Genomic DNA, 24,719 nt, shown 5'->3' on the forward strand with positions numbered 1-24,719 from the left:
GGGCGACGCGGCGGGCGGCGAGCGCGAGGAGCTGCTGCTGCTGCAGAGCACGGCCGAGCAGCTGCGCCAGACGGCGCTGCAGCAGGAGGCACGCATCCGCGCTGACCAGGACACCATCCGCGAGCTCACCGGCAAGCTGGGCCGCTGCGAGAGCGGCCTGCCTCGCGGCCTCCAGGACGCCGGGCCCCGGCGCGACACCATGGCCGACGGGCCCTGGGACTCGCCGGCGCTCGTGCTGGAGCTGGAGGACGCCGTGCGCGCGCTCCGGGACCGCATCGACCGCATCGAGGTGAGCGCTACGCGCCCGCGCCGTCGGGGGAACGGGTCTGCAGGGAGGGCTGTGGCCGCGCGGTCCGCGCTGTCCTGGGCTGGGGTCCAGCTGGCCTCGCATCTCCCGTGTCCCGTCAAGGGGCCAGCGCCCCTCCTCGTGGACAAGGCAGGAAGATCCGGGCGCAGACGGACGGCTTGCAGTGTGGTGGTGGCACAGGGGACACGTGAGAAAGGCTCATTCCTGCTCCTTCCTCCTGTCCGGGCGCGTACCAGTGTCTATGTCTGTAAAATGGGTATAACCATGTTAACTGGTCGTGCAACTTCATTCAAGTCGCTTGTTTCGATGGGGAAGCGGTTGGCACGTACTAAGCGCTTAGTAAATGTCATTTTCACTTCTTCTCACACCTCCAAAACAGCGCCAGCTCCACACTTCGTCTCGGGGAGGCCCTGAGGCAGGACACGCTCCCCAGGAGGCTGGGTCCTCCTCTTGTGCGGAGCAGCAGGGCGCAGCGTGCCCATAAGCCAAGCCCAGGTGCCCCCTGTCCCCACAACTCACTCAGACCGCGTGTGGACAGCCGGGCTCAGATGCACTCCACCCCGGCCCTCAGAGCCCACAGCCTGGGACTGGAGGCTGCGTGGAGTGGGAACCCCCTCCCCACCTGCTTCTGCCTCCTGCTACTTCTTGAGGTCCCTGACTGAGGTTTCCGTCCAGCATCTGGAATCTTGCAGGGAGTTCCCCGTGGCTGTTGTGTGGCCTTGTGTTGTTGTTGCTTTGTACCATTGAGTTGGAACCACACATAGCAGACCCTGCAGCAGGTTTTCAGAGGCAGTTGACCACAAAAGAGATTGCCCATCCTTCTTCCCCAGAGCAACTGGTGGATTCGAACCTTGTACCTTTGGGTTGGCAGCACAGGTGCCATCATATGTCCTCTAACCCCCAAGGATCCTTTGAACAGCACATCAAAGCCCTGCCCCGCCCTCACAGTCTATTCTGTGCTCCAGCCCGTAGTTGGTGGTCACAACCCAGCTCCTTGCAGGTCTTTCCCCGACTCTGCTTTTCCAAGCACCATGTCTGTCTCCAGGGACTGGCCCCTCTTGACAACACTGTCAAAGCATGTGTGGTAAAGTCTCACTATCTTTGCCTCCAAGGAGCACGTTGGTTGCATTTCCTCCAAGGCAGACACGTTTGTTCTGTTGGCAGTCCTAGGCAATGACCCAGGGCTAGCAGACTCCCACGCCTTAGAGAGGTGTGGAAGGGCTGCTGCTTCTAGGAGAAGCTGTGTGGGGCCCCTTAGAGGGACAGCCAAACACACTGAGCAAGATGGTTCAGCTGGACAGTCAGACAACAGACTGACACCCCCCCAGACATCTTCCAGACATCCCTCACCCCCCCAAGAAGATGGGTAGCAAAGCTTTGGGAGCTTAACAAATGTACAAAATTGGGTCTATGGAAGGACTGTGGTTGCAGATATCAACACTGCCCTTTCTGGGACCTCCCTCCACACAGTGCAGCCGGCCAAGCACAGGGAGAGAGCAAGTGCAATGTCCACCCCATCACTGGCACAGTCACCGTGGATGCCCATGTGGAAGGCTGGCATCCCCATGGTCACCGTGCCTCCAAGAGTCTGTGTTGGGATCAGTACCCACCAGACAGGGTGACACAGTGGCAGCCAGTTATTTACAGATGGAGAAAAAAACAGGGTTTGGAGAGCCCCCCAAGTTCATGTGTGAGTGAGTAGCAGAGGCAGGAGGCCTCCTGAGAGGCCTGCCTCTAGACCAGCATCCTTCTTCCCCCCACCAGCTCTGTGGGGTTTCTAGAATAAGTGAGCCAAGTGCAGGGAAAAAACCAAAGAAGCCCTGAGGACCACCAGGTAAAGGAGGCCTCAGTTTCTTCGCCTGTAAAATGGGGATCTGCTAGCATGGACCTCCGTGAAGTATTGGAGGTTTAAGTGAGTTCACCTCAGGAAGGGTTCTGCCTGGCACAGCCCATACTCCATCCATTGGAGTGATTCCTATTTTTATCATTAAACTGTAATATTACTAAGATCTTTTATAAAAATACAGTCACAAGTCAAAACAGGAGCAAAGACTCCTTTTAGGAAACAGAGTTGGGTGGGGGGAGGAAGATTGGTTTTCAGTGAACATCCTCCCGGCCTGCCGGAGCCCCGCCCCCACAAGCACAGATGGCACAGGTGGGTCCCCTGGCAGGGCCTGTCCTGGAGCCGTTCCCTGCACACCTGCGGAACTTGGCAGGGTGGGTTCCCCTCTGGCTCACCCGCTGAGATTGGGGGTTCCTGACAGCTGGACTGTGGCACGAGGGCAGCCTTTCCAGATAAGGGAAGCCCCACATTTCCCCATTACACACCCTCCTGCTTTCTGGGTACAGAGGATATGGAGAGAGGGGCAGGGGACCGCTTGGCTACCTGGTCTGCCTTCAGAGCTGGTAGTAGCCAGAGACAGCCTGGGAACTTGGGAGTTCAGGGCTGGCCTCTGGAATTGGACATGGGTCAGATGCCTGGGCCTGGGTGCCTCCTCAAGCCCCTGCTCACCTTCCCCCGTCTCTCCTCTCCAGTATTCCACAGGATGCCTCCTCACCACTAGATCCCTCTCCAGCCAGGGCGCACTCAATATGCTCTCGTTCAGGTCTCCAGGGTGGAGAAACTGGTGGGAGCCTTTCCATCTTAGCCTTGCTGGACCCTCATTAAGACACCTGAGCCCCCAATCACCCCCTCCTTCTCCAAGTTTCCATGCCTTCGTCTTCTCCACTGCCCCGTCCTGTCGCTGTCCCTACCTCTATGGCAATTGTGTCTCAGCTCCTCTCTGGGTCTTGTGACCTTTGTGCCCCTCCTGACAGCCCTCTACTGGCTAGACTTAGCCACACCCCACAGCTTCCAGTACTTCACCCAGAGGCCCTCCAGCCCACACTGTCCTCCCAGGCTCCAGGCCAGTAGGTCTAACTGAGGGCCTGAGCATCCACCAGACCCTCCGGCTTCTCACCAACTTGCTTCTTAGATGTAACCTGGGAGCCATCATTCCCTCCTCCCTCCCTGCCCATCCCTGTCAGCCTCATCTCTCTGTGGGCACTTGCATGAACCTCCTCAAAGATCTCCTGCTTCCAGGGGGCCTTCCATGTGCCTTCCTCCAGGGATCTTCCTTATGGAAGGATCTTTGGTGGGTGATCCTCAGCCTTCCCGCAGCCTGCCATGTGGAACCCAATTCTCCAGGCCCACCTTCCAGTTTTTTCCAACCTCTGCCAAGATCTCTCCCAGTACACCATTGTCCTTCATTTAAGAGTCTGCTTTAAAGACACCTCCTCCTGGAAGCCTTCCATGATCACAGCCTGGCCCCTCCCTTGCTCTCATAACCCTCAGCACACCCCTGCCTCCACCCCAGCATGCACAGCTCTGCACCCTTCCTGCCCTGTGAAGAGGAAGGGCGATTTGGTTGGTGGTCCCCTCACTCCAAGTGTCAAAGCCACATTTGGGGGCTTGGGAAGAAACTGTGCTTGCTTTTCTGGCCTTTTGTTATTATTGTTCACAGAAATGAGTCCAGAGGGGTTTTGGAGGAAAATTGCCTTTAATTCCACCATGTCATCCTTTTTTGAATGGTCCCTGAGTGGTGCAATCACTCTTTACCCCACTGCTCCCCTGAAAACTGATGGTTTGATCTCACTTAGCAAACCTCAGCAGTAAGAACTCCAGGTGAGCTGCTTCTAGAAGCTTCTGGGAACAGTTCCTGCCTGAAAGACACTGGTGGTCACCATGAGTCAGAATGAACTCTGTGACGATGGATTTGGTTAGAGGTTTGTTTTCTGTTTGTGTTATCTGCTCTGTGCAGCCCTGTCCAAGCCCTGATCCATATGCAGACAGTGTCACAACTTGAGCTGCCCTATAATTAACATTTTCGTGTCCCCATCATCCCTAGCATTGATCTCTGGCTCCACCATTCATCCGTCACACAACCTGCCTCCTGTTGATGATGTAGTTTGTTTCTAAATCTCATTCCTCCTGGTTGTCTTCAGAGCATCAGCCCCATGCAGATTGCTGGTTGGCTTTCTTCCTTTCTTTAAGTCTATTGAATTATTCCTCTCGGTAAATTCCCAGGAGTACAATCACTGGGTCAGAGGATATTGACTTTTTGCAGCCGTGGCCAAGAATCACTTTCCAAAAGGACTGGACCGTTTACGTGGCAACAAGCCATGTATGCATGCTCTAGTTTTCCATTTCTGCGCTCGTTTAATTCCTGGGAAATGATCTTCAAGGTTGACGTAAGCAGCAGTGCCTTGACGGAAGCCGCATCTTTAACTCCGCATGTGTCGCTTAGAGAAACTGCTGCCTCTGAGTCTGGAGAGGGGCCGGGGACAAGGGATGTCACGCTGGCGTTCATGTTGATGGAAGACCTTGGGTTCTGGGAAGTGTGACTTCTTCCCTAACAGTTACCAGTGAGCACTTAGCAATCACTTAGCCCTTTCCCGGTGCTTTAGCTCGCTTCATCCTCATCAACACTCTATGAGGGAAGCATCTTTGTATTGCTCTTAAATTGATGAAGAAACTGGAGATCAGAGAGGTTAAGAAGCTGGCCCAAAGTCACACAGCAGTGGAGACTGGGTTTGAACCTGGTGATGTCTGGCTCCCAAGCTCTTTGTTCTAGGCCTGTCCAGAGGGTCCAGACCTCGCTCACCTTGAGAGAAAGGGCAAGACAGGTGAGGGCGCACCTCTTGCTCCCCAGCTGCATGGACCGCGGTGGTCTCAGAATACCTAGAGGGAGTGTTTTGGGGCCTATTTCTCAAAAGCTTGTCCTGATGGCTGGTGAGATAATCAGGAATCTCAACTTGGGATCTTCAATGATAATAGTAACGACGATATTTAACAGATAGGCACTCACTCTGTGTGTGCGTCAGCGGACGTAGCCTGTGCCGTCTCCAGCTCTGTGAAGCAGCCTATGTTCCCATCCTAGAGCCGAGGGAGCAGAGGCCCCAGGAGTGCGAGGCACACCAAACCAGAGGGGCTCTTGACTCCAGTCGCCCCATCCACAAATGAATCCCTTCCTGCTTTGAATATTCTCTGAAATAAGAAAGCTGAATGTTGCTTGCAAAGGTGGAAAGTCAGCGAAGAAGAGGAAGACCCTCAACCAGATAGACTGACACGGTGACTGCTGCAATGGGCTCAAGTGTGTCAGAGATGGTGAGGTTGGCCCAGGACAGGACAGGGTTCAGAGCTGTTGTTCACAGAGTCACGATGAGTCAGACTCAACTCAACAGCACCTAACAACAACAGCAGCAGCAGCAATATGTTCTTCTTGCTTGGAGTAGAAGCTTGTCACTTCTTCACTCTGGCTCAAATTATTCTGACTTTGTGTAAAATGAGTAAGAGAAAGGGTTTGGTCTGGAGTCATGTGGGTCACACAAAATTCTGGGTCCTTGTAGACAGGTGCCCCCTGAGGAAGAAGAGAGTGTGTGTGTGTGTGTGTGTGTGTGTGTGTGTGTACACACATGCAGCCCAGTGTGTGTCCTCACAGAATCCTCCATAACTGGAGAAATCTGCCCACAAACACAGCAGCAGAAAGATTCATGGACACGTTTTCTGAAGTCTATTGATTGCTTTTGCGGCTTTTTTTCTGGAAGCTTCTGTTTGTTGGGTTCTCCTCATCCTGCTCGTTTCTCAGGAATAGGGGTGTGAGAGGAGGTGGAAATCAGGACTGTAAGAACACAGGCAAAGGTCCTGCTTAGTGACCTTTTGCTGAAGGCTGGGGGACCATGGTGTCCCCCTCAGTGTTCCCTAGCCCCCGGCTGAGTTTCTTGGTTTTCATCTGGAATCGCAGTGGGGAGCTGTGTTCTGAGCACTGACTGTGGACCCACACAGCCCAGCTTCACTGTCCAGCTCTCTCCTCGGAGCATTCTGTGCTATTCTAAGCTGCTATTTCAGCCTCAGTTTCCTCATCTGTAAAATGGATGTTAATAAACAGCCCCTCCACAGGCAGGATGAGATAGTACAGCATGGTACAGGGTCTGTCAGGGACTCGTAGCTGGTATCAGGCTCTGAAGCAGAACTACCTGGAGACCTGGCTGGTCCTTCCTCTTGAGGCCGTTAGTGCCATGGCTGACCTACAGTAAGCACCTGAGTTGAGTTTTTTTAGACCCTGACTCTGTTACTTGCTTCCAGAAACCACTAGTAATTCCTTCTCCTCTCTAATGCTGAGTTTTTCCACCTGTTCAATGGAGAGATGGACAGGCAGCTGCAGAGGCTCAGCTTTTTTGTGGCCTGGAAGTCTTTGGTCCCTGGTAGACCTTGTTCTGGGAGAGGAGACCCTTTTTTCTGCCCTAACTTTAGCAGGGACTGCTTGGGGAGAAGACAAAATCTGACCTGCAGGTTTTTTTGGTTTTTTTTTTAAGATTAGCTTTCTACTAAAAATATATACATTCATAGCCCTCACATGTATAAAGGACACAAATTCAGTGCTTCGTTACAGGGGTGTAGGATGTTGCCTGGTAACCCTGCCAGAGGAGGGGGACACCTAATGACTGTCTACAAAATGTTTGGGCAATGAGTCAGGAGAAAATTATTCTTTTTTATAAAATATATCTATTTTTGTTTGGGGTGCCATCAGGTCAAATACAACTCAGAGAGACCCTATGAACAAACAGATCTGAACCCTGTCCTAGCCGGGTTCACCATCCCCATGTCTGACACCACAGTCACTATGTCCTTCCTCTCACTGACGGTCTTCCTCTCCTTCACCATCCCTCCACCTTTCCAAGTATGATGTCCCTCTCTGAGGAATAGCCTCTCCCAGCAACAGGCCCCAAAGTATGCGAGACGAAGCTGTATCTTTGCCTCCAAGGAGAATCTGTATTTTTCCCAACACCTAACTGTTCATTCTCTTGGCCATCTATGGGATGTTCAGTGCTCTTCTCCAACACCACAGTTCAAAGGTCAGTTCTTCTCTGTCACCCTTATTCATTGTCCAGCTTTCAGATATATAGCTGGTGATTGAAAAGACCATAAACCATATCTATAGTTAGCTATATCAACAAAAAAATGTTTTTCTTAAGCCCAAATTGTTTTTGTGTCGAGTCACCTGTGACTCATAGTGACCCTAAGCACAATAGCTCTGAAGCCTGTCCTGTCCCAAGCCAGTCTCACTGATTCTGACACACCTACCCCCATTACCCCAGTTACTGTGTCAATCCATCTCATCCAAGGTCTTCCTCTCCTGTGCTGTCCCTCCACCATTCCAAGCATGATGTCCTTCTCTAAGGACTGGCCCCTCCTGGCCACATGCCCAAAGTATATGAGATGGAGTTTCATAATCCTAGCCTCCAAGGAGAAACTTGGTTTCACCCTCTCCAAGACAGACTTGTTTGTTCTCTTGGCAGTCCATGGTATGTTCAAGACTCTTCTCCAGCACCACAATTCAAAGGCTTCAATTCTTTTTCTGTCATCCTTAGTCATTGTCCAGCTCTCTGATGCATGGCAAGTAATTGCGAATATCATAGCTTGGATCAGGTGCACCTTAGTCTCCAGACTGATACCATTAGTCTTTAACATTTTGGAAAGGTCCCTGACAGCAGACTTCCCCAGTGTAATTTGTCTTTTGATTTCCTGCGTGTTAGTGCCAAGAGTGTTGATTGTGGAGCCGAGCAAGCAGTAGTTGTTAACATCCTCAATCTTTTCTCCATCTATCATAATGCTCAGTGGTGAGAATATTTGTCTTCTTGATGTTGAGCTTCAATCCTTATTGAAGACTATAGTCCTTGACCTTCTGCAGTGAGTGCTTCAGGTCCTCCTCAGTTTCAGCAAGCAAGGTTGTGTCATCTGCATAACACACATTGTTGATGAACCTTCCTCCAATCCTGATGCCACATTTCTCCTCAAAAGGCCATGCCTCTCTGGTAGTTCAAATCCACGAGCAGCTCAATGGGAGGAAGATGGCCCAGGCTCCTCCTGTGTGATTTACCACCTCCAAAACCCACTGGAGGGTCAACCATGGATTGATTACGACTCACCAGCAGTGAGCTGAGTGCTTGTTAGTCCAGGAACCATCACAAGGATTCTGTATGGTCTGATATAGAGGGAAGTCCATGTCCATGGTGGGGATGACAGCATGAGCTACTGTAGTGACATCACTAGTTCAGTGAATGCTTATGGATTTAAACACGTAGGAGCTTACAGATTTATACGCCTAGGATTTATACACCCAGATAGGAATTAGAACCTCTCCAGCCCCCTAAAGCCAGTGGTCCCTCTGAGGTGACTGCACTTCTGATTTCTATTCACAGATGTGGGTTTGCAGGTGCCTGAAGTTACACGGTTGTGCTCCTTTGTGTCTGATGTTCTCAGTACCTCTTCCACCATCAATCACATGTTTGCAACATTGTGTCTATCTGTCAGTGGTTTGTTACTTTTCTACCTGCTATTGTTCATGCTGTTATTTACTATGTATTTTATTTTTATGGGCATGTTTTTATTTGTTGCCATTGCTGTGCTCAAAGACATGGCAACCTGAGGCATCACAGATTGCAGTGCCTCTTATCCTGTGCCATCTTCGTGATTATGACCGCATTGGAGTCTAGCATCTTACCTGCTGCATCACCTCATCTCCCCTCCACCTTACCAGCCACTTTGTCTTTTTCTAGAGGCTGGTCTTTCCTGATGGTGTGTGTCTAAACTAAGCGAACTGAAGTCTCACCATCCCTTGCTTCTAAGAACACAGTCTGGCTATACCATGATTTATTTGCCCATTTGACTATGGGCAGACATCTGGTTGTTTCTAGTTTTGAGTTACTACAAACAAAGCTTCTGTGAGCATTCTTGTGATGCAGCTTGGTGAGCACACGCCCTCCTTTCTCCTGAGCTCACAGCCAGCGGTGGAAGAGCCGGGTCACAGGAGAGGCGTGCTGGCTCTTGCAGGCACTAAGTGCCCCCCCCACACCCCTCAAGCTGTTTGGAGCATTTCCACACCCTCCTGCTGGACGCCTCAGGTCCTCACCCACCTTGGTATGGCCATTTACAAACTGTTCCTGTTCTGGTGGGCATGTAGCGGTCACCAGACTTTTTCTCAATGACTCATGGTGTTAAGCACCGTTTCACGTGCAGAGTGGCCACTTTGTGAAATGTTGGCTGGTTCTTACCTTTGGAAAGTGGGATGATGTTGAAGATTGGGGTTTTTCATGGAGTGAAGTATCTGGGAGAGCCTCTCTGGGACAGTTCTGGGCACATCATCCCATTGAGTCCAAGTCAAGGATTGAGGCTGTCAACCCAAAATAAGGCCAATCTGGTGGCCTACACCCCTTCTTTATTCCAGGAGAAACTGAAGTTCAGAGAGGGTGAGGGACTTTCAAAAGGTCACACAGCAGAAGGTAAGCCAAGACCACAGCCAGGAGGTCTGATTAAAGGCACTCTGTGGGGTCTCAGAGGCTCGTAGGGAATAAGGGGCATATCCCACTGCACCCTAGACACATCAGAGGCTCTCAGGACCCTGTCCCCTACTTCCACAACTCCCTCACGCTCATTGAGTCCCTTTCATCCTGACGGGGGGCCCCCAGTACAGAGTGGCCCATATATCATTGTCGTTACCCCCAGATGAGAGGGAGCTTGAGCAGTAGGAGAGCTGAGAGTGACACACAGAACTTGCTGGAAACTGGGGGGTGTGCCACGCACGTGAGGCCTGAGGCCAGAGCCACTCTGACTTTACACAAGATGTTTGTCATTTTGATGGCTGTCTCTGGCTATTCTGGCACAGCCTGGTGGACTTGGTGACAGGGACAAAGAAGCAGAGTACGATTAAAGGCCCAGTGTTAGAGTCTGCCATTCAAGGTTCTACTTGTCGACTGTTCCCTTTTCTTTTGCTAAGTCCGTCAGGCATGCAGCAAGCTGGGAAGTGCCCCCTCCACGGGCTCGCTGGGTGCAAGAAGCAGAGCATTCCACGGCCGATCCCCCCTCAAGCCCCCCACCCCTGGCCACAGGCCACCAGCCCAGACAGTGGCCCCCAGGGTGTATATGTCCCTTGTTTTTCTCCTTGACTGTTTTACAACTTTTCCTAAGTGGCATCAGACTGCTCTGTGTCCTTCTCCAGTGTGCTGTTCTCCCAACATTTGGGGTCACTGATGGAGAAAGGTGGGTCACTCCATACGCTAGCTCAGTAATACCAGTCACGGTAACGATAACGTCTGGCCTTCAGGTGCCAGCTCAACCCTGAGGACACCACATCTGTCCCCTCACTGAGTTCTCGCTGCAGAGCCAGGAGGGCTCTCCCAGAGGCTAGTCAGGAAAGAGCTGAGCTGAACCCAAAGGTGGAGCCTCTCTGGCTGTTCAAATCCACCATCCCCTGGAGAAAGATGGGCAGTCTCCACCCGGGGCAGTTTACAGTCTTGGGAAACCCATCGACGGTCAGTTATGAGTCAGTTCTGACTGGACAGCAATGATTTTAAGTGGTTTTGAGGTTTTGCCACAGGTGAAATGGAGGCTTGAGACCCCTGTGTAACAAGGTCACTCAGGTGGTGGAGACACAGGGTGAGTCTGGGCGGTAATAACACAACTGGCAGGACTTGAGGGTGGAGGGAGATGTGACTAACTCTGCTGTCCCCAAAGCCTATGAGCCCCGCAGCCCTGCAGACCCTGGAGCCAGATACTGGTCTCCCCCAGGCAAGGTGAGCAGTACAGAGGTCAGGCCCTGAGCCTGGAACCTGGCCCCTTCCTCCTGCTCCCCACAGGAAGGGCACCCACCCCAAATTGGGGCCAGGAGGTTGGGTCTTCTCCATGTCACTCAGCCAAGCCTGTCTTCCTGTTCCCCACTCCACAGTCTGACTCACCTCCTGTGGCCACTAGGACGTCTCCCACAAGCCCTCCAGGTGGGCAGGGACACTGGCACTATCCCACTTGGTGACCCAACAAATGCATTCCCAGACTATCTGGGCTGTTGTTGTGTACTATCAAGTCGGAACCAACCCATCGCTGACCCTCCAGTGGGTTCTCAGAGGCAGCTAAGCACACAGGAGGAGAGTGCCCATCCTCCCATGGAGCAGCTGGTGGATTCGAACCGTGTACCTTCCGAATTGTAGCACAGCTTCTTACTACTAGGCCACCAGAGCTCCCCTACTGGCTCATCGAGGTAGGATGGGTTCCAGCCTGACCTGGAGTCCGGCTGTGTGACCTCAGGAGGCCACAGGCCCTCTCTGAGCCCCAGTCTCCTCCTCAGTGGGAGGGCCTGCCTCCTGCCTGTGTTTTCAGAGTCTGGCTTCCGCTGGAGGCCTGGCACAGGGAGTGCTGTGAGTACACTGTCACCAGTGCCAACGAGCCCAGCACATCACATCGTCACTCTGGCTGGGCTGGGAAGAGAACCCCCAGCTCAGCTCAGCTCAGCTCGGGCCCAGGCCTTGTGTATTTACACCAGCCCCCAGCCAGCCTCCCCACAGGCCCAGCCGTGGGTTCTGAGCCTCCCTTTTCCTGCCCATCAGGAACTGAGTGGGGGCGATGGTGTCGTCACTCACCCCACTCGTCCCCCCATCTCGGGCCAGAGGCCCTCTTGGCATCCAGCCCAGAGCCCACGCGGCACAGCCTGCACCCGGCAGATGGGAAAGTGGGGCGGAGGGTGGGGAGTCGTGTTCTGATTCAGACGTGGGGTGGGGAGGGGGCCTCACTGATCCTCAGAGGCGAGCCCACCCCCTCCTTGCTGGCACCTCTGACAAAAGGACAGCTTGCGCACCGCCCCCTCAGCCCTCACGTTTTCTCCTCATCTGTGTAAATAGCCCATCCTCGTCCTCTTTCTCCTGGCAGGTGACTCTCCCTCTAAGGGAGGGGGTATGCTTTGCCAGACAGAGGAGGCACCGCTTTTGCCCAACTCCATCACTATAGAAAATGCAGGAGAATGCATGCCTCAGTTTCCCCATCTGTGGAATGGGACCAATCCATTTCACGACTGGGTGGGTGTGAGGAGTCATGAGTAACACGTGTGATTGGCTGAGCCTGGTGAGGGGCAGGGGCTGAGGCATCGGAGTGGGGGGAGCTGGGAGAGCAGCACTGGGAGTAGAGGAGTCTCTGTTCTGCCCCTTACAGCTCTGAAGTAGACATGCTCCCTGGGAGCTAAGTGCCTGGGCCTGAGGTTTCTGCAAGTTCAGTCAGCAGGTGTCTGGCCTGGTTACTGCCATGCGCTGAGGATGGTCAAGACAGGCCCCTGGAATGGCATGCTGCCTGTCCCCTCACGTGCCACTTACGTGCAAACATTACAGTTTGCGTAATGCTTTCATAGTCCATGAGGACCAGAAGCTTCCACTTTTTCCTCCTATCCTCACACATGGGGTGGACAGAGTGAGAGGGCATTGCCCCATTTTACAGATGGCAAAACTGAGGTTCTGTGGGTTCGTTCATACAAACCAGGATTAGCAGGTGTTTTAGAGGCTGGAAGGAGCTGCCAGGATTACAAAGATCCATACAGCCAGTGGTCCATCCAGCGCCCCTCCCTCCCACTTCACCTGGCCTCTGCTCCATCTGGCGGCCAAACAGGCATCTACACTGATTCAGGGCTGGGACCTCCCACCTGACAGATGAGTGGACAGTAAAGGTGGAAAGACACACACACACACACACACACACACACCGCAAGCCCAGCTCCTTCATGAAGTCCCTTCCCAGAGCCAGACTGGACCACTCTTTGACCTGCATCCCATTGCCCCATTTCACAGCCTGGAATTGGATGGGGGCTGTTCTCTGTCCCTTCTCACCACCGGCAGATGGAGAGAGGAGAAAGGGAAAGAGTCAAGCTTTTTTGGGAGAAATAAGACTGCTCAAGAAGCCTGCCTGTGGTTGTCAGCAAACATGTGCACACACATGAACACACGTGTGTTCACACAGAGAGAGAAAGACCTGGCACTTGGTCCCTGGCCCTCCGAGGAGGCCCCAACTTGCCCATACAGCCCAGCAGAGCCTGGGGACAGAAAGGAGGGCTTCCCTGAGGAGCTGCAGGGCCCGTGTGGAGTTACCGAGGGCACAAGGTGGAGAAGCAGGCCTCTCGGCCCTGGTGCTTGCTCTGGGTGTGGTTTGGGGAGCCTTTCACCTTGTGTCCCTGTCCGTGATATGGGGACACTGGTGGTGCCTTCTTCATAGGCTCACTGGGCAGATGCAGTGAGCGGATATTTGTGAGTTTCCTGCTGAGCTCACACCACTGCTGGGAGCTCTTAGGTCATCCTGGTACCTCCAGTGCTGGAACCCTTGGCCTTGAACCCTCACCCTGGACAGACTGAACTGTACCCTTCCCCTGGACCCCATCATTTACTCCTGACAACAGCTCCATGAGGTGGGCAGTCTATGGCACAGAGTACAGATGTGGGGAAATTACATCAATGAGACTCTCTCCTGCCCTGCCTGTCCCCAACTGCTGGCCCTTGTTGCTGTCACTGTCCCGCACAAGAAGGTGGTGGTGGCAGCCCAGGTCTCAGGGACTTGGCCTCTGTATCCTCTACCCAAGCAGTTTTCAACATGGGACAACCTCTTGTCACAAGGTTAGGAGGGACATCAGAGAAGTTCTAGAACATACTTTATCACCCAGGAAGGCCAAGGATAGGCAACTGAGGCTGGAGAGGGGTCTCTTGGACTTGTCTCAAGGCCATGCAGCAGGTCCCTGTTTCTGTGTGCCCCAGGATCACTGTGAGTCTGGCTCACCTCAATGGCACCAGGGTTGGTTTGGGGTGGATTGGGTTTCTGCTTTGTTCTCAGCACCTAGGGCAGTGCCTGGCACACATTCTGTGCTCCCTGAATATCTGCTCAGTGAATGAATGAGTAATTTAATGAGCTCACGTCTGGGGCCGAAGCTGGGGGCAGGGCCCAGAGCCAGGCTAAGCAGTAAATGTCAGACCTTTGGGAAGTGTTGGACCTGCCAGTGGGGAATAAGGTGGGAACAGGAAGCCAGGGAAATGGGGTACAAGTGAGGAGGCTAATGTGACTCCTAGAAATTCAGTGAATTATTAATCTCCTACTAATGGGAAATTATGTGAGGGTCAGAAAAAGAGATGAATACCCTCAGTGAGATGAATTGCCATGGTGACTGCAGCAGTGGGCTCAAGTGTATCAGAATCAGAGATGTGAGGACGGCACAGGATAGGACAGCGTTCAGATCTGTGTTCACAGGGTCACTATCAGTTGTACTCGACTCGATGACACCTAACAACAGCAATGTCCCCATGACACATCCACAAGAGACTTACCCTCCAGGAATATAGACGTCCTGTGTTCTTCGACTCCAGAAGGGGTTCCCCTAGCAGGCAAGGGGAAGGAGAGGACTTCCTGGCTCTTGCTCTAAATATCCTGAGTGCTGGGGTAAAAAAACAGGACAGAGGAATCCTGAGCAGATTCAATGCTGAGGGATTGTCAGTAGTACCTTGAACCATTCTGCCCAGACAGGAAATTTCAATAGTCTGTTTATTAGCATTTCCCATTAACCCCCCTCCCATACAGCCTTTCTCAGTTCAACACAATTGTCCCATGTTGAAAGTGAAGAAACAGAATCACAGGAGACAAAGGATTTTCCCTAGAGTCACATAGCACGCTGGTTACAGAGCTGGACTTGATTTGGACAATCTGACTCTAGAGTGTGTGACCATAGCCTGGAATGTTCATGCATCTGGAGCCCTTGTCCAGAAGAAGCCCCTGGCTCTGCCTCCACTGAACCTTTGCACATAGTACTGCACAGAGAAGCCTCATGAGGGAAAGAGGAAAGATTAAGACAGTCTACCTCTTGGAGGGTCCATCGATATAGCAACTTCCAGCCATGCTGGACATTGGTTTGGCAAGTTCATGGCCAAGTCAGTGACCTTGGAAGAATAAGCAAAGACTAAGACAGTCCACCCTTTGGACAGCCTGTAGGTGTACCAGCTCCCAGCCATGTCAGACTACACAGTGACTGTCAATGTCAACTTCACATACAACTGAAGCTCTTACAGCCTCCCATGCCAGCTCTCGCTCCCCACCATAGCCAGAGGTATGCTTGATGGTGGGCCCCATGGCTATTTCTGCCCCCCATTATACATCAATACAGGAGGGGGAGCCTGCTATCAGCCAACTGATGCTGATTCATGGCCACTCTGTGAGTTCTACACGTGTTCCTACAAGTATCCAGGTAGAGCTGTACTCCTCAGGGTTTTCAGAAATAGATAGCCAGGCCTTTCTTCCAAGGCACCTCTGTGCACACTCACACCTGCATCCTTTCAGTGATTAACCAAGCCCCTTAACCTTAGTTTATGTGCATCACCTAATGATAGGCATTTAGCAGAGACGCATTGGCTGACATTGAACTTGCTGAGTTCAGTTTTGCTGAGGCTAACCTGAGGTCACTCCCCGGGGGCACTTCCAGGCCCACACTTCTTTCCTTCCTCTTGCCATGAGACCTCACATGCTGCTCTTTCTGTGCCCTGTAAGCAGCAGGAGCTTCCGGCCCGTGTGAACCTCTCAGCTGCCCCTGCCCCAGCAGTGCCCACTGCCCTGCACTCCAAGATGGACGAGCTGGAGGGGCAGTTGCTGGCCAAGGTGCTGGCGCTGGAGAAGGAGCGAGCGGCCCTCAGTCACAGCAGCCATCGGCAGCGGCAGGAGGTGGAGAAGGAGCTGGACGCGTTGCAGGGACGTGTGGCCGAGCTGGAGCATGGTGGGTCCTGGGCCACAGAGGGGGACAGTGTGAGGCCTTGGTCTTTGAGTGGCTCTTCTGATAACAGTCATTCAAAAATATTTTGCTATTCACCAGATGCTAGAGCTGAACAGGGTGATGGGGAGGAGGAGGCTGAAGAACATGGAGAGAAAAATCAAGGAACACTGTCGTTATCGTCATCTTTAACAGTTACCATTTCCTGGCACTGACTATATTTCGGGATGGGGCTAAGTACTTGACACGCCAGCTGGTCTTATCGGCACAAACCTCACAGGGCTGTTACTATTATTATCCTCCTTTCCCAAATCAGGAAACCAAGGCTCAGAAAGGCCAAGTGACTCCCCTAAGACCACACAGTAACAGCAATCTAAGCCTCAAAGCAGGTCTGTCTGACTCCAAGTCTGTGGATTTAACAAACACACAAAACAAGCCTTCAATAAACTGGTCAGGATTTTGTCATTTATTTGATGCCTGGGCCAGGCACTGCTGAGGTTTGAGAGTGGTCAGAGAACCCTGTCATAGGGGATGCCGTGAGCATCAGGAAACCTGGATCCTGGTCCCACATCTTTCCCTGCCTTGCTCTTTGTCCTAGGGAATTCACTTTCCTTTCCTAGGCCTCAATCTCCTCATTTGAGAAATGGGGTGTGGGACTCATGAATTCTCAGGGATCTTTCAACTTTGAAGTCTTGTCAGAACTTCCCTTAAGACCCTTACAGCAGAGTTGAAAAGAGCAGGGGGAAATGAGTCATTGTTTGGGATTGATTTTGATGCAAATAGTTCAGGGAGAGGAGATCCAGGAAGACTTCCTGAAGGAGGTAGACCTCAAATTCTTCCTCAAGAGCAAATACAAAGAAGTCAATTTTGGAGTGGAAGAATCATAGCAGGGACACAGATTCAGAGAAAGAGATGATTTGAGTGGTCAGCATCTTGAGTGGAGAAAAGGGACAGGAAAAACAACCTCAATCCCTACTGAGTTCTACTGGATTGAACTGAGACTGTGTCCCCCTACACTGTGTCTCCTAATTGGCCGAGGGGGTGTCCCTTCAAGGAACAAAGTGAAAGTAGCTGACTGGATTAGGTGTCTGTGTGTCCAGGAGTTTTTCCTTCTCTCTTCATGGGGCTCAACTTCCTCATCTTTTAAATGGGTTCATTCAAGAACTCACTGAGCTCCTACCTCTCTGACCAGTCTCCAGCCTAAGCCCCAGCAGACCTGGGAACTCTGGACCAACCATTCACAGCCCCCATCTGCTATTCCTCGCCCTCAGTAGTCAGCAGGGCAGGGGGACATCTAACTGGTTCCTGCCTCTCCAGACAATGACAGTGCCTATAGCATCCTGCCCTGATGGTGCACTGAGTATATCCTCCCATCCTCTCCAGTTCAGCCCTTGCTATATTCAGACCTAAAATCCCAGAAATTGAGCTGAAAGATACCTTACATCTCCAGATTATTTTGTTCAAATCCCAGCTCTGCCACTTACTAGCTGTGTGACCTTGAGAAGATTACTTAGCCTCTCTGTGCCAAGGTTTCCCTATCAGTGACATGGAGGTTTTACAAAACATTTACAAGGAGGATGAGAGGGAAGACGTAAAAAGCATTTTGAACAGCATCTAGGAAAAGAGCCACAACCAAAACCCACTGCCACTGGGTCACTTGCAATTCTAGTGACCAGGAGGACAAGGTAGAACTGCCCTCCTAGAATTTCCAAAGCTATGACATGCCTCACCTTTATCCCAAAGAGCAAGAGTGTTTGAACCACTGACTCTTCAACTAAGAGTCCAAAATACTGCACACCACACCATGGCATCACCAATCATCAAACTTAATCCCTGCTGTGGCATCAGCAGTGCATATTCTCCTCCACTCTGCCTCTGTGGTGAAGACAGACGTTAAAGGTCAGCAATGCATAGAGGATCCTCCATCACGTAAATCACAAGGGAAGAGATTGCCCACCTTTTCCCTGCAGGGCTGCGGCTGAATTCAAATCGCCAGCAAGGTGTGTCCACCTTCCTGCAGACGACACCACCAGCTGTTGTTGAGTGCCATCGAGTCAGAACCGACCCATAGCTGACCCTCCAGCAGGTTTTCAGAGGCAGTCAATCACACAGGAGACTGTCCATCCTTCTCCCGCGGAGCGGCTGCTGGATTCAAACCACATACCTTTCGGGTTGCAGGGCAGCTTCTTACCACTAGGCCACCTGTGCTCCCTAAGCAGAGAACTACAGAAAATGGTAGTCATTTTGTTATCATACTTATTTACTGTGGGCCAGGCCTTTCTCACATTTCAGCCTCACACAAGCCTCGCAGGGAGGAAATATTAGCCCCCATTTTACCGAGGAAACTGAGGCATAGAGCAGTTAGCCTTGTAAGTGGTAGAGGCAAGATTTGAACCTGGGGACATCTGTGGTCCAAGGCTCTTGACCTTTAATGTCTGCCTTCACCACAGAGTGGAGGAGAAATGAAGGTGCCCAGGAATGAATAGCAAGCTTTCTGGGAAGCACACTATCCACCACACCCTTCCCGTGCGTGTCCTTGACTTCTGCGTGTCCACCTTGCCTTCCCTTCCAGGGTCCTCAGCCTACAACCCTCCAGATGCCTTCAAGATCAGCATCCCAATCCGCAACAACTACATGTACGCGCGAGTGCGGAAGGCGCTGCCCGAGCTCTATGCCTTCACCGTCTGCATGTGGCTGCGGTCCCGGTCAGGTGGCACAGGCCAGGGCACCCCATTTTCCTACTCAGTGCCCGGGCAGGCCAATGAGATCGTGCTGCTGGAGGCAGGCCATGAGCCCATGGAGCTGCTGATCAATGACAAGGTTAGCGGGGCAAGGTGGGAGGGTGGAGAGGATGGGGGTCCAGGGAAGCCTCCATGATTCAAGTCACCTTTGCTGGACTGGGTCCCAAACGTGAGTTGACTCTTTGGAATCTCCTGCTTCACATATTCAGCCCACATTCAAAGACTGTCATGTGCTGGTCTAGGTTCTGGGAATAACATGGCAAGCGAGACATGGTCCCGGCTGAAGAGGGGCTTGTGCTTAACAGAAGAGTTACATGATTTTACAGACAGGGCATGTGTGGCTCAGAGATTAAGACTTTCCCCAACAACCCAGCTGTGAGGGCCAGGGCTGGAGATGCCTCCCCAGGGTCCCTGCTCATTGTCTTGGGCAGAGAGAAGGAAGTGAGATCCACATGGACTCACCTGAGCAAGGGAATGCTGTCAGATCCTGATCTCTACTACTCCCCTGGCACCAGCCTCTCTGTTTCCATCCAGTTATATGGAGGATGATGCTTGGTCAGTCTCTGGAGCCTGAACATTGAGTCTGAATCCTGGTTCTGCCACTTACCCACTATGTGACCTTGGTCAGTGGATTTGGTTTTGCATTTGACTCCTTACTTAACAAGGCAGTTAGATTCCAAAAAGCAAGTCATTATGAGAAAAGTGATATTTCGTGAAAATGAAGATGACCAAGTCAGGTGACCATGTCATTACATAACTGCCAAATGACATCATTCTAAAACTGCCAAATGACATCATTATAAATCTGCTAAATGACATCATTACCAAACTGCCAAATGAGGTCATTATAAAACTGTCAAATGATATCATTACAAAACTGCCAAGTTGCTGAGACATATGGCCCAGCCACATTGACACATAACCTGCTTTACCTCAAAATTCATCACTGCCAGATGCACAAAAGAGATTTTTTTATTATAATTATTTTCTAAATGTGAAATGCCTGAGATAATGAGAATAATTGTTGATGGGCAAATTGTGTTATGTGCTGTCAAATTGAAACTGACTCATAGCTAACCCTCCAGTGGGTTTTCAGAGGCTGTAAATCACACAGGAGGAGATTGCCCATCATTCTCCCACAGAGCAGATGGTGGATTCCAACCACCTACTTTGGTTTGACAGTGCAACTCTTTATCCACTAGGCCACCTGAGCTCCTTAGGTAAGTGACTAGGAGAGGGATGTGTAAGGTGTTTGAAACAAAGCCTAGCATTTTGTGAGCCTCATTAGACAAAAGTCACCTTTCCTAGCTAAGACTCTGCTGATAGAACTTTTCACATCATTGCATGTGCCCCTTGAAACAGCGCTGGGAGGTAGGTGTCAGAGCTAGCTCATTCTGTAGCTAGAGAAGCTGAGCTCACAAAGGGGAACTAACGTGTTCCAGCAAAAAGCCAGTGAGAAGTAACAATATGATTTGGGGTCTCAGCTTCCAGAAGCAGTTTCCTAGGCCTTCTCACGTTCTTCCCTTGGGCCACCCATCTCTCCATTCCCAGGACTCATCCCCAGCTCCCTCCCTTGCATGGGCTATAGAGCAGGACAAGGACAGGTCTTGGGTGGGAGACGCTGTCACAGGGCTATGACGATTAAAGTGCTGAGAGGAGGCTAAGGCTCCTCTTCCCTCCATCTCCCAAGCATGTCTTCCCCTATCTGCCACATTGCTTTGGGTCTTGCAGCTGCGATGATTTTTGAGACTTCCTGTAAGCACAGACACTGTACTTAGCCTTGGGTAGCTCTGGTGGCTTAGTGGCCAGGACTCGCTCTGACCACCCACAGGCATGTGACTCTACTTGAGGGTGCATGACAACAACATACATCATCCCCCTTTTGGGCAGGCCACAGTCACGCAGAGCCACTGATATCCATCCAAATATAGTTCTGCAGGAGCTCCCTTTCGTGGTTGTCCTGGAGAAGGGGATGGGTCTAGAAGGTAGTGAGTTTCTCACGTGGTCTTAAGAAGATCAGGGTGGTCATTCTACATATATACTGTTGTTATTGTTGTTGTTATTTTGTTGTTAGGTACTGTCGAGTCATAGACGACTCATAGCGACCCTATGAATGAAAGGCTTGAGCACTATTCATAGAGTTTCCAGAGGCAAGCCATTTCGGAAGTGGATGCCACTCCTGCTTCCAAGCTTGTTTTAATCAGGGAGCTCCACCAAACACTGTCCACCATGGATAGCTATTATCACATTTGTCACATCAGTGTCACAGTGTTTAGCATCCCAGCAATCACGAATTACCTCTACAGCAATGCACAGACCAGTGCTATACTACCTAGAAGAATGTTTGACAAAAAACTAATTTGAACCAGGCCCAAGGGCCGCAGATTAAAATCACCCACCTTGGGCCACGTGGTCTTAAGAAGACTAGGGTGGCCATTCTACATCTGGATTATCTTACCCTATTCCTTTCATACCGAAAAGCAGTCCCTGCTGGGAGGAATTCAGCACCCTGGACAGGGCACTCTGCAGTCCTGTTCAGAGGACTGTCTACAACTTCTAGCCTCCTTTTGAGCACCATGTAGTCGGAGTGATACCCAGTCTCTCAGCCTTCGCTCATGCTGTCCCCTCCACTTACTTTGCCTGTAAGTGGGATAACCAGATTCCATAGACTTCTCAGGCCGCCTTCTGTTCCTACATCCTCCTTCTCCTCCGGGCCTCCCATATGGCTCCTATGTTATTTTGTGTCATAATGTTGTCCCTGAAATTTCCCCTTTTAGTGCATACTCAGCTCAGTAAGGGCTCGAATCTGGTCCATATCACCAATAGCCAGGGTATGATCTGGCACCAAATAGGCATGAGAGAGTGCTCCCTTCACTGTGGTCTCCGAGAACTTATGGGCTCAAAGAGGCCCAGGGAAATCCACAGGCGAGCAGGTGCCTTCCTCTCACAGGCCAGCTGGCACCAGTCAGCAGTGGCTTCCTGGAGCAAAGTCTGGACTCGTGATTAGTCATGTCTGCCTCGGGTAGAGAAGGCACTGTGGTTGCGTATTTGCTACCCTTCACTGACCTCACTTTGTAGACAAGGACTCTGTAGCCCAGAGAGGAAAAACAGCATCCTCAAGGTCACACAGGGGGTTGGTGGCCGAGCCAGGCACAGGTGATCCAGAGCTGGGCAGGGACGGGCAGGACGATGAGACATGGCCTTTTAGATCTGACAGAAAGGAACAAACTCCCCAAAAACCAACATGGGGTCCCCTTTGTGATCTGAGTGAGGCTGTGTGGATGGGCCAGTAGGGATTGGAAGAGAGGAAAGGCAGGAAGGATGCTGGGCTGGAAGAGGACCCTCAGCCTTAGAAGAGAAGGCAATGGTTCCTCTCCAACTACTCCAGCTTAGACCTTGTGGCACTTCTGACCTGGGGCTGGGGATCTGTGTTTAGGTGGCTCAGCTGCCCCTGAGCCTGAAGGACAGTGGCTGGCACCACATCTGCATCTCCTGGACTACACGGGATGGCCTGTGGTCTGCTTACCAGGATGGTGAGCTGCAGGGCTCTGGTGAGAACCTGGCTGCCTGGCACCCCATCAAGCCTCATGGGATCCTCATCCTGGGCCAGGAGCAGGTAAGGCTCAAGCTGGCACTGCCCAAGAAGCTCTTCCTAGCCCCTGAGGAGGATGGGCTGGGCAGAGGGAGCCTGAAAACACAGCATGACCGTTCATCCTGACCCAATCTTTCCACAGATGAAAAGACTGAAGGAGAGATCTGCCCCAGGGGCTAGAACCATGGGGGGTGGCTGCCTCAGGAACGGGGCTAGCTTGCTGGGCCTGTCTACTGGCTCTTCTGCTCCCTCATTCTGCTTCTCCCTCCTTTCTCTGCTGCTCTCTTTTCCAGGACACCCTTGGAGGTCGCTTTGATGCCACTCAAGCCTTCGTGGGTGACATTGTTCAGTTTAACATGTGGGACCATGCCCTGACACCTGCCCAAGTCCTGGGCATTGCCAACTGCACTGAGCCGCTGCTGGGCAATGTCCTTCCCTGGGAAGACAGGCTAGTGGAGGCTTTTGGGGGTGCAACCAAGGCCGCCTTTGACATCTGCAAGGGGAAGGCCAAGGCATAAGGTGCCACTTCATCCAGGGCCCCTCCCCTGACTGCCACTTTGGGGACATGAGGGGCTTCATTCTTTTTCAGCCTGCCCATGCACTGGATGCCCCTTATGCCCCAGTCCCAGACCTGCCTTCTGTTCCCCCACCCTCCCCATACCTCACAAATGCTCTGTGCTGTGATGAGTGTCCCCAACCCCACCTACATGGGGTGAGAAGCTCCAGTCACCAGGTCAAGCCTGGGTTGAATCCAGGGCTGTGCAGGGAGTGGCAGCGCCCACAGCTCTGTTTGCCCTCCTGGCATTCCATCAGAATCCCCTCTTATCCCCACCACACCTGGGCCCATCCATCCTGTTTGATTCCGTGGGCTGTATGTGGGGTAAGGGCTCATGACCTCAGTGTAGGTGACTGTCTACCCCACAGTCCCCCATGCAGCAGGCCTGGCACCTACTCCTCACCAGCTGAGAAGGGAACAACAAAGGGGAGAGAAGTGCAGCCTCACTCCTCTTCCACATTCCCTCCAGCTGCCAGTCAAGGGCATTAGGACCTTGGTGTGGGGCCCCCAGCCTGCCCTCTCCCTCCTCCTTCCTCATTTCATTGTGTGAAGTTGATTGGATGCTGGTTCTATGCCTGGCCCTGCCCCTTCTCCCCTTTTGCTCACCCACAGCTGTGTCACTGACACAGGCCTTCCTCTGAGGAAGCCTGAGCTGAGGTCAGCTTGTAGCAGAGACTCCATGGCCCAGGGGACCCTTGCCTGGTAGAGCCACATTGGCTACTGCCTCTGTACACCCTGCAGGCTTGGAGAGGGAGGGAAGAAGCTAAAAGGATGGGAAAAGCCTGGGGGAGTGGTCAGAGCAGGGAGGAGCGCTGGTTCCCAGCATCCTTGATGCTAATGGCCTTCTGCACTCCCTGGACCTGGGCTTTCTCCTGGGTGAGCTGACATCTTGGCTTTGGTGATTCCTGAGAACCTTCCAGATTGAACACAGGATGGTTTGTGATTCCAGGTGTGTGTGATAGGGCACAGGCAGACACCTCCCAGGAGACCCAGGAGGATAGTCAGGTCTTAGGACTGTGCAGCAGAAAGAGTAGGGAGAGGCATGGGGCCTAGGTCAGCAGCTGGCTCCAGAGAGTCAACATCAAAGGGAAAGTTCAAGACAGACTAACCTCACACTTAAGTTGTTTTTTAAAAACCATCTCCCTCCAGTTCCTCCTGGCCCATCCTCCTTGCCCGGCTGAGGCTGTTTCAAAGGGCTAGTCACTTCCTAGTCCCCACCCTTGAGGACCACTAAGACAGTGGGAAGGTGCCAGAGCTGAGAAGGGCCATCCCTTCTGACTCCTTTATTGTACATACGAGTTAGAACTCAGAGAGGGCAAGCAACTTGCAAAGGATCACACAGCACAGTGGGTGAGAGGCCAGGACCGGAAGGCAGGTCTTCTGACTCCTTCAGGCCTCTAGCCAAACTGCCTGTCTTCAAGGGCCTGCAAATCTCACTTACAACCTAAAGGACAGACATTTGAGAGGTCAGGATACTTTCTACCAGGACACTTGGAGTATCTTCTTCCTTTAGATAACACACAAATATCTTGGCATCTCCCCAAGGAGGTAGGGAGAGGAAGGCGTGCCCCTGGGATATTCTGGAGGGAACAGAAAGCTGAGAAAGCAGGCGTCCCATCCCTGACAGCCACCCACCAGGCGGCCAGGCAACAGCAGACTGACTACCTGGTTTGTGCCAAGTGCTGCTGCCTTTTTCAGCTTTTTGCTCCTCCCCCCCTGCTCCCTGGCCACTCAGCCTGAGGCACCATGGAGGAGCTGGAGGCTCAGGGGCCCTGTGCTGAGGAAGCTTCTCTGAGACTTGTTGCCTCCAACCCCCAGATCCGTGTTTCCATTTCAAGAGCAGGAATGGATTATTCAGCAGCTCCGGTCCCACTCCCCCTGGAAGGAGCACGGATGGCGTGCTCAGCCAGAACCTGCCGAGATCTAGGTTGCCCCG

At 52.2% G+C, this 24,719-nt stretch overlaps 1 protein-coding gene across 1 annotated transcript; it reads left to right on the plus strand.

The window, feature by feature from the left end:
• Position 1: 1 nt before the first annotated feature.
• On the plus strand, positions 2-22,745 carry NPTXR (neuronal pentraxin receptor; the record flags this gene model as incomplete). Its single annotated transcript, XM_006890204.1, has 5 exons — positions 2-289; positions 15,681-15,900; positions 18,467-18,714; positions 22,072-22,251; positions 22,521-22,745. Coding segments are annotated over 5 exons (1,161 nt in total), but the record flags the coding sequence as incomplete, so codon positions are not given.
• Positions 22,746-24,719: the final 1,974 nt, after the last annotated feature.

The sequence above is a fragment of the Elephantulus edwardii genome, unplaced genomic scaffold, assembly GCF_000299155.1.
Source record: "Elephantulus edwardii isolate Elephantulus edwardi_28Jun2011 unplaced genomic scaffold, EleEdw1.0 scaffold00086, whole genome shotgun sequence".
Lineage (NCBI taxonomy): Eukaryota > Metazoa > Chordata > Mammalia > Macroscelidea > Macroscelididae > Elephantulus > Elephantulus edwardii.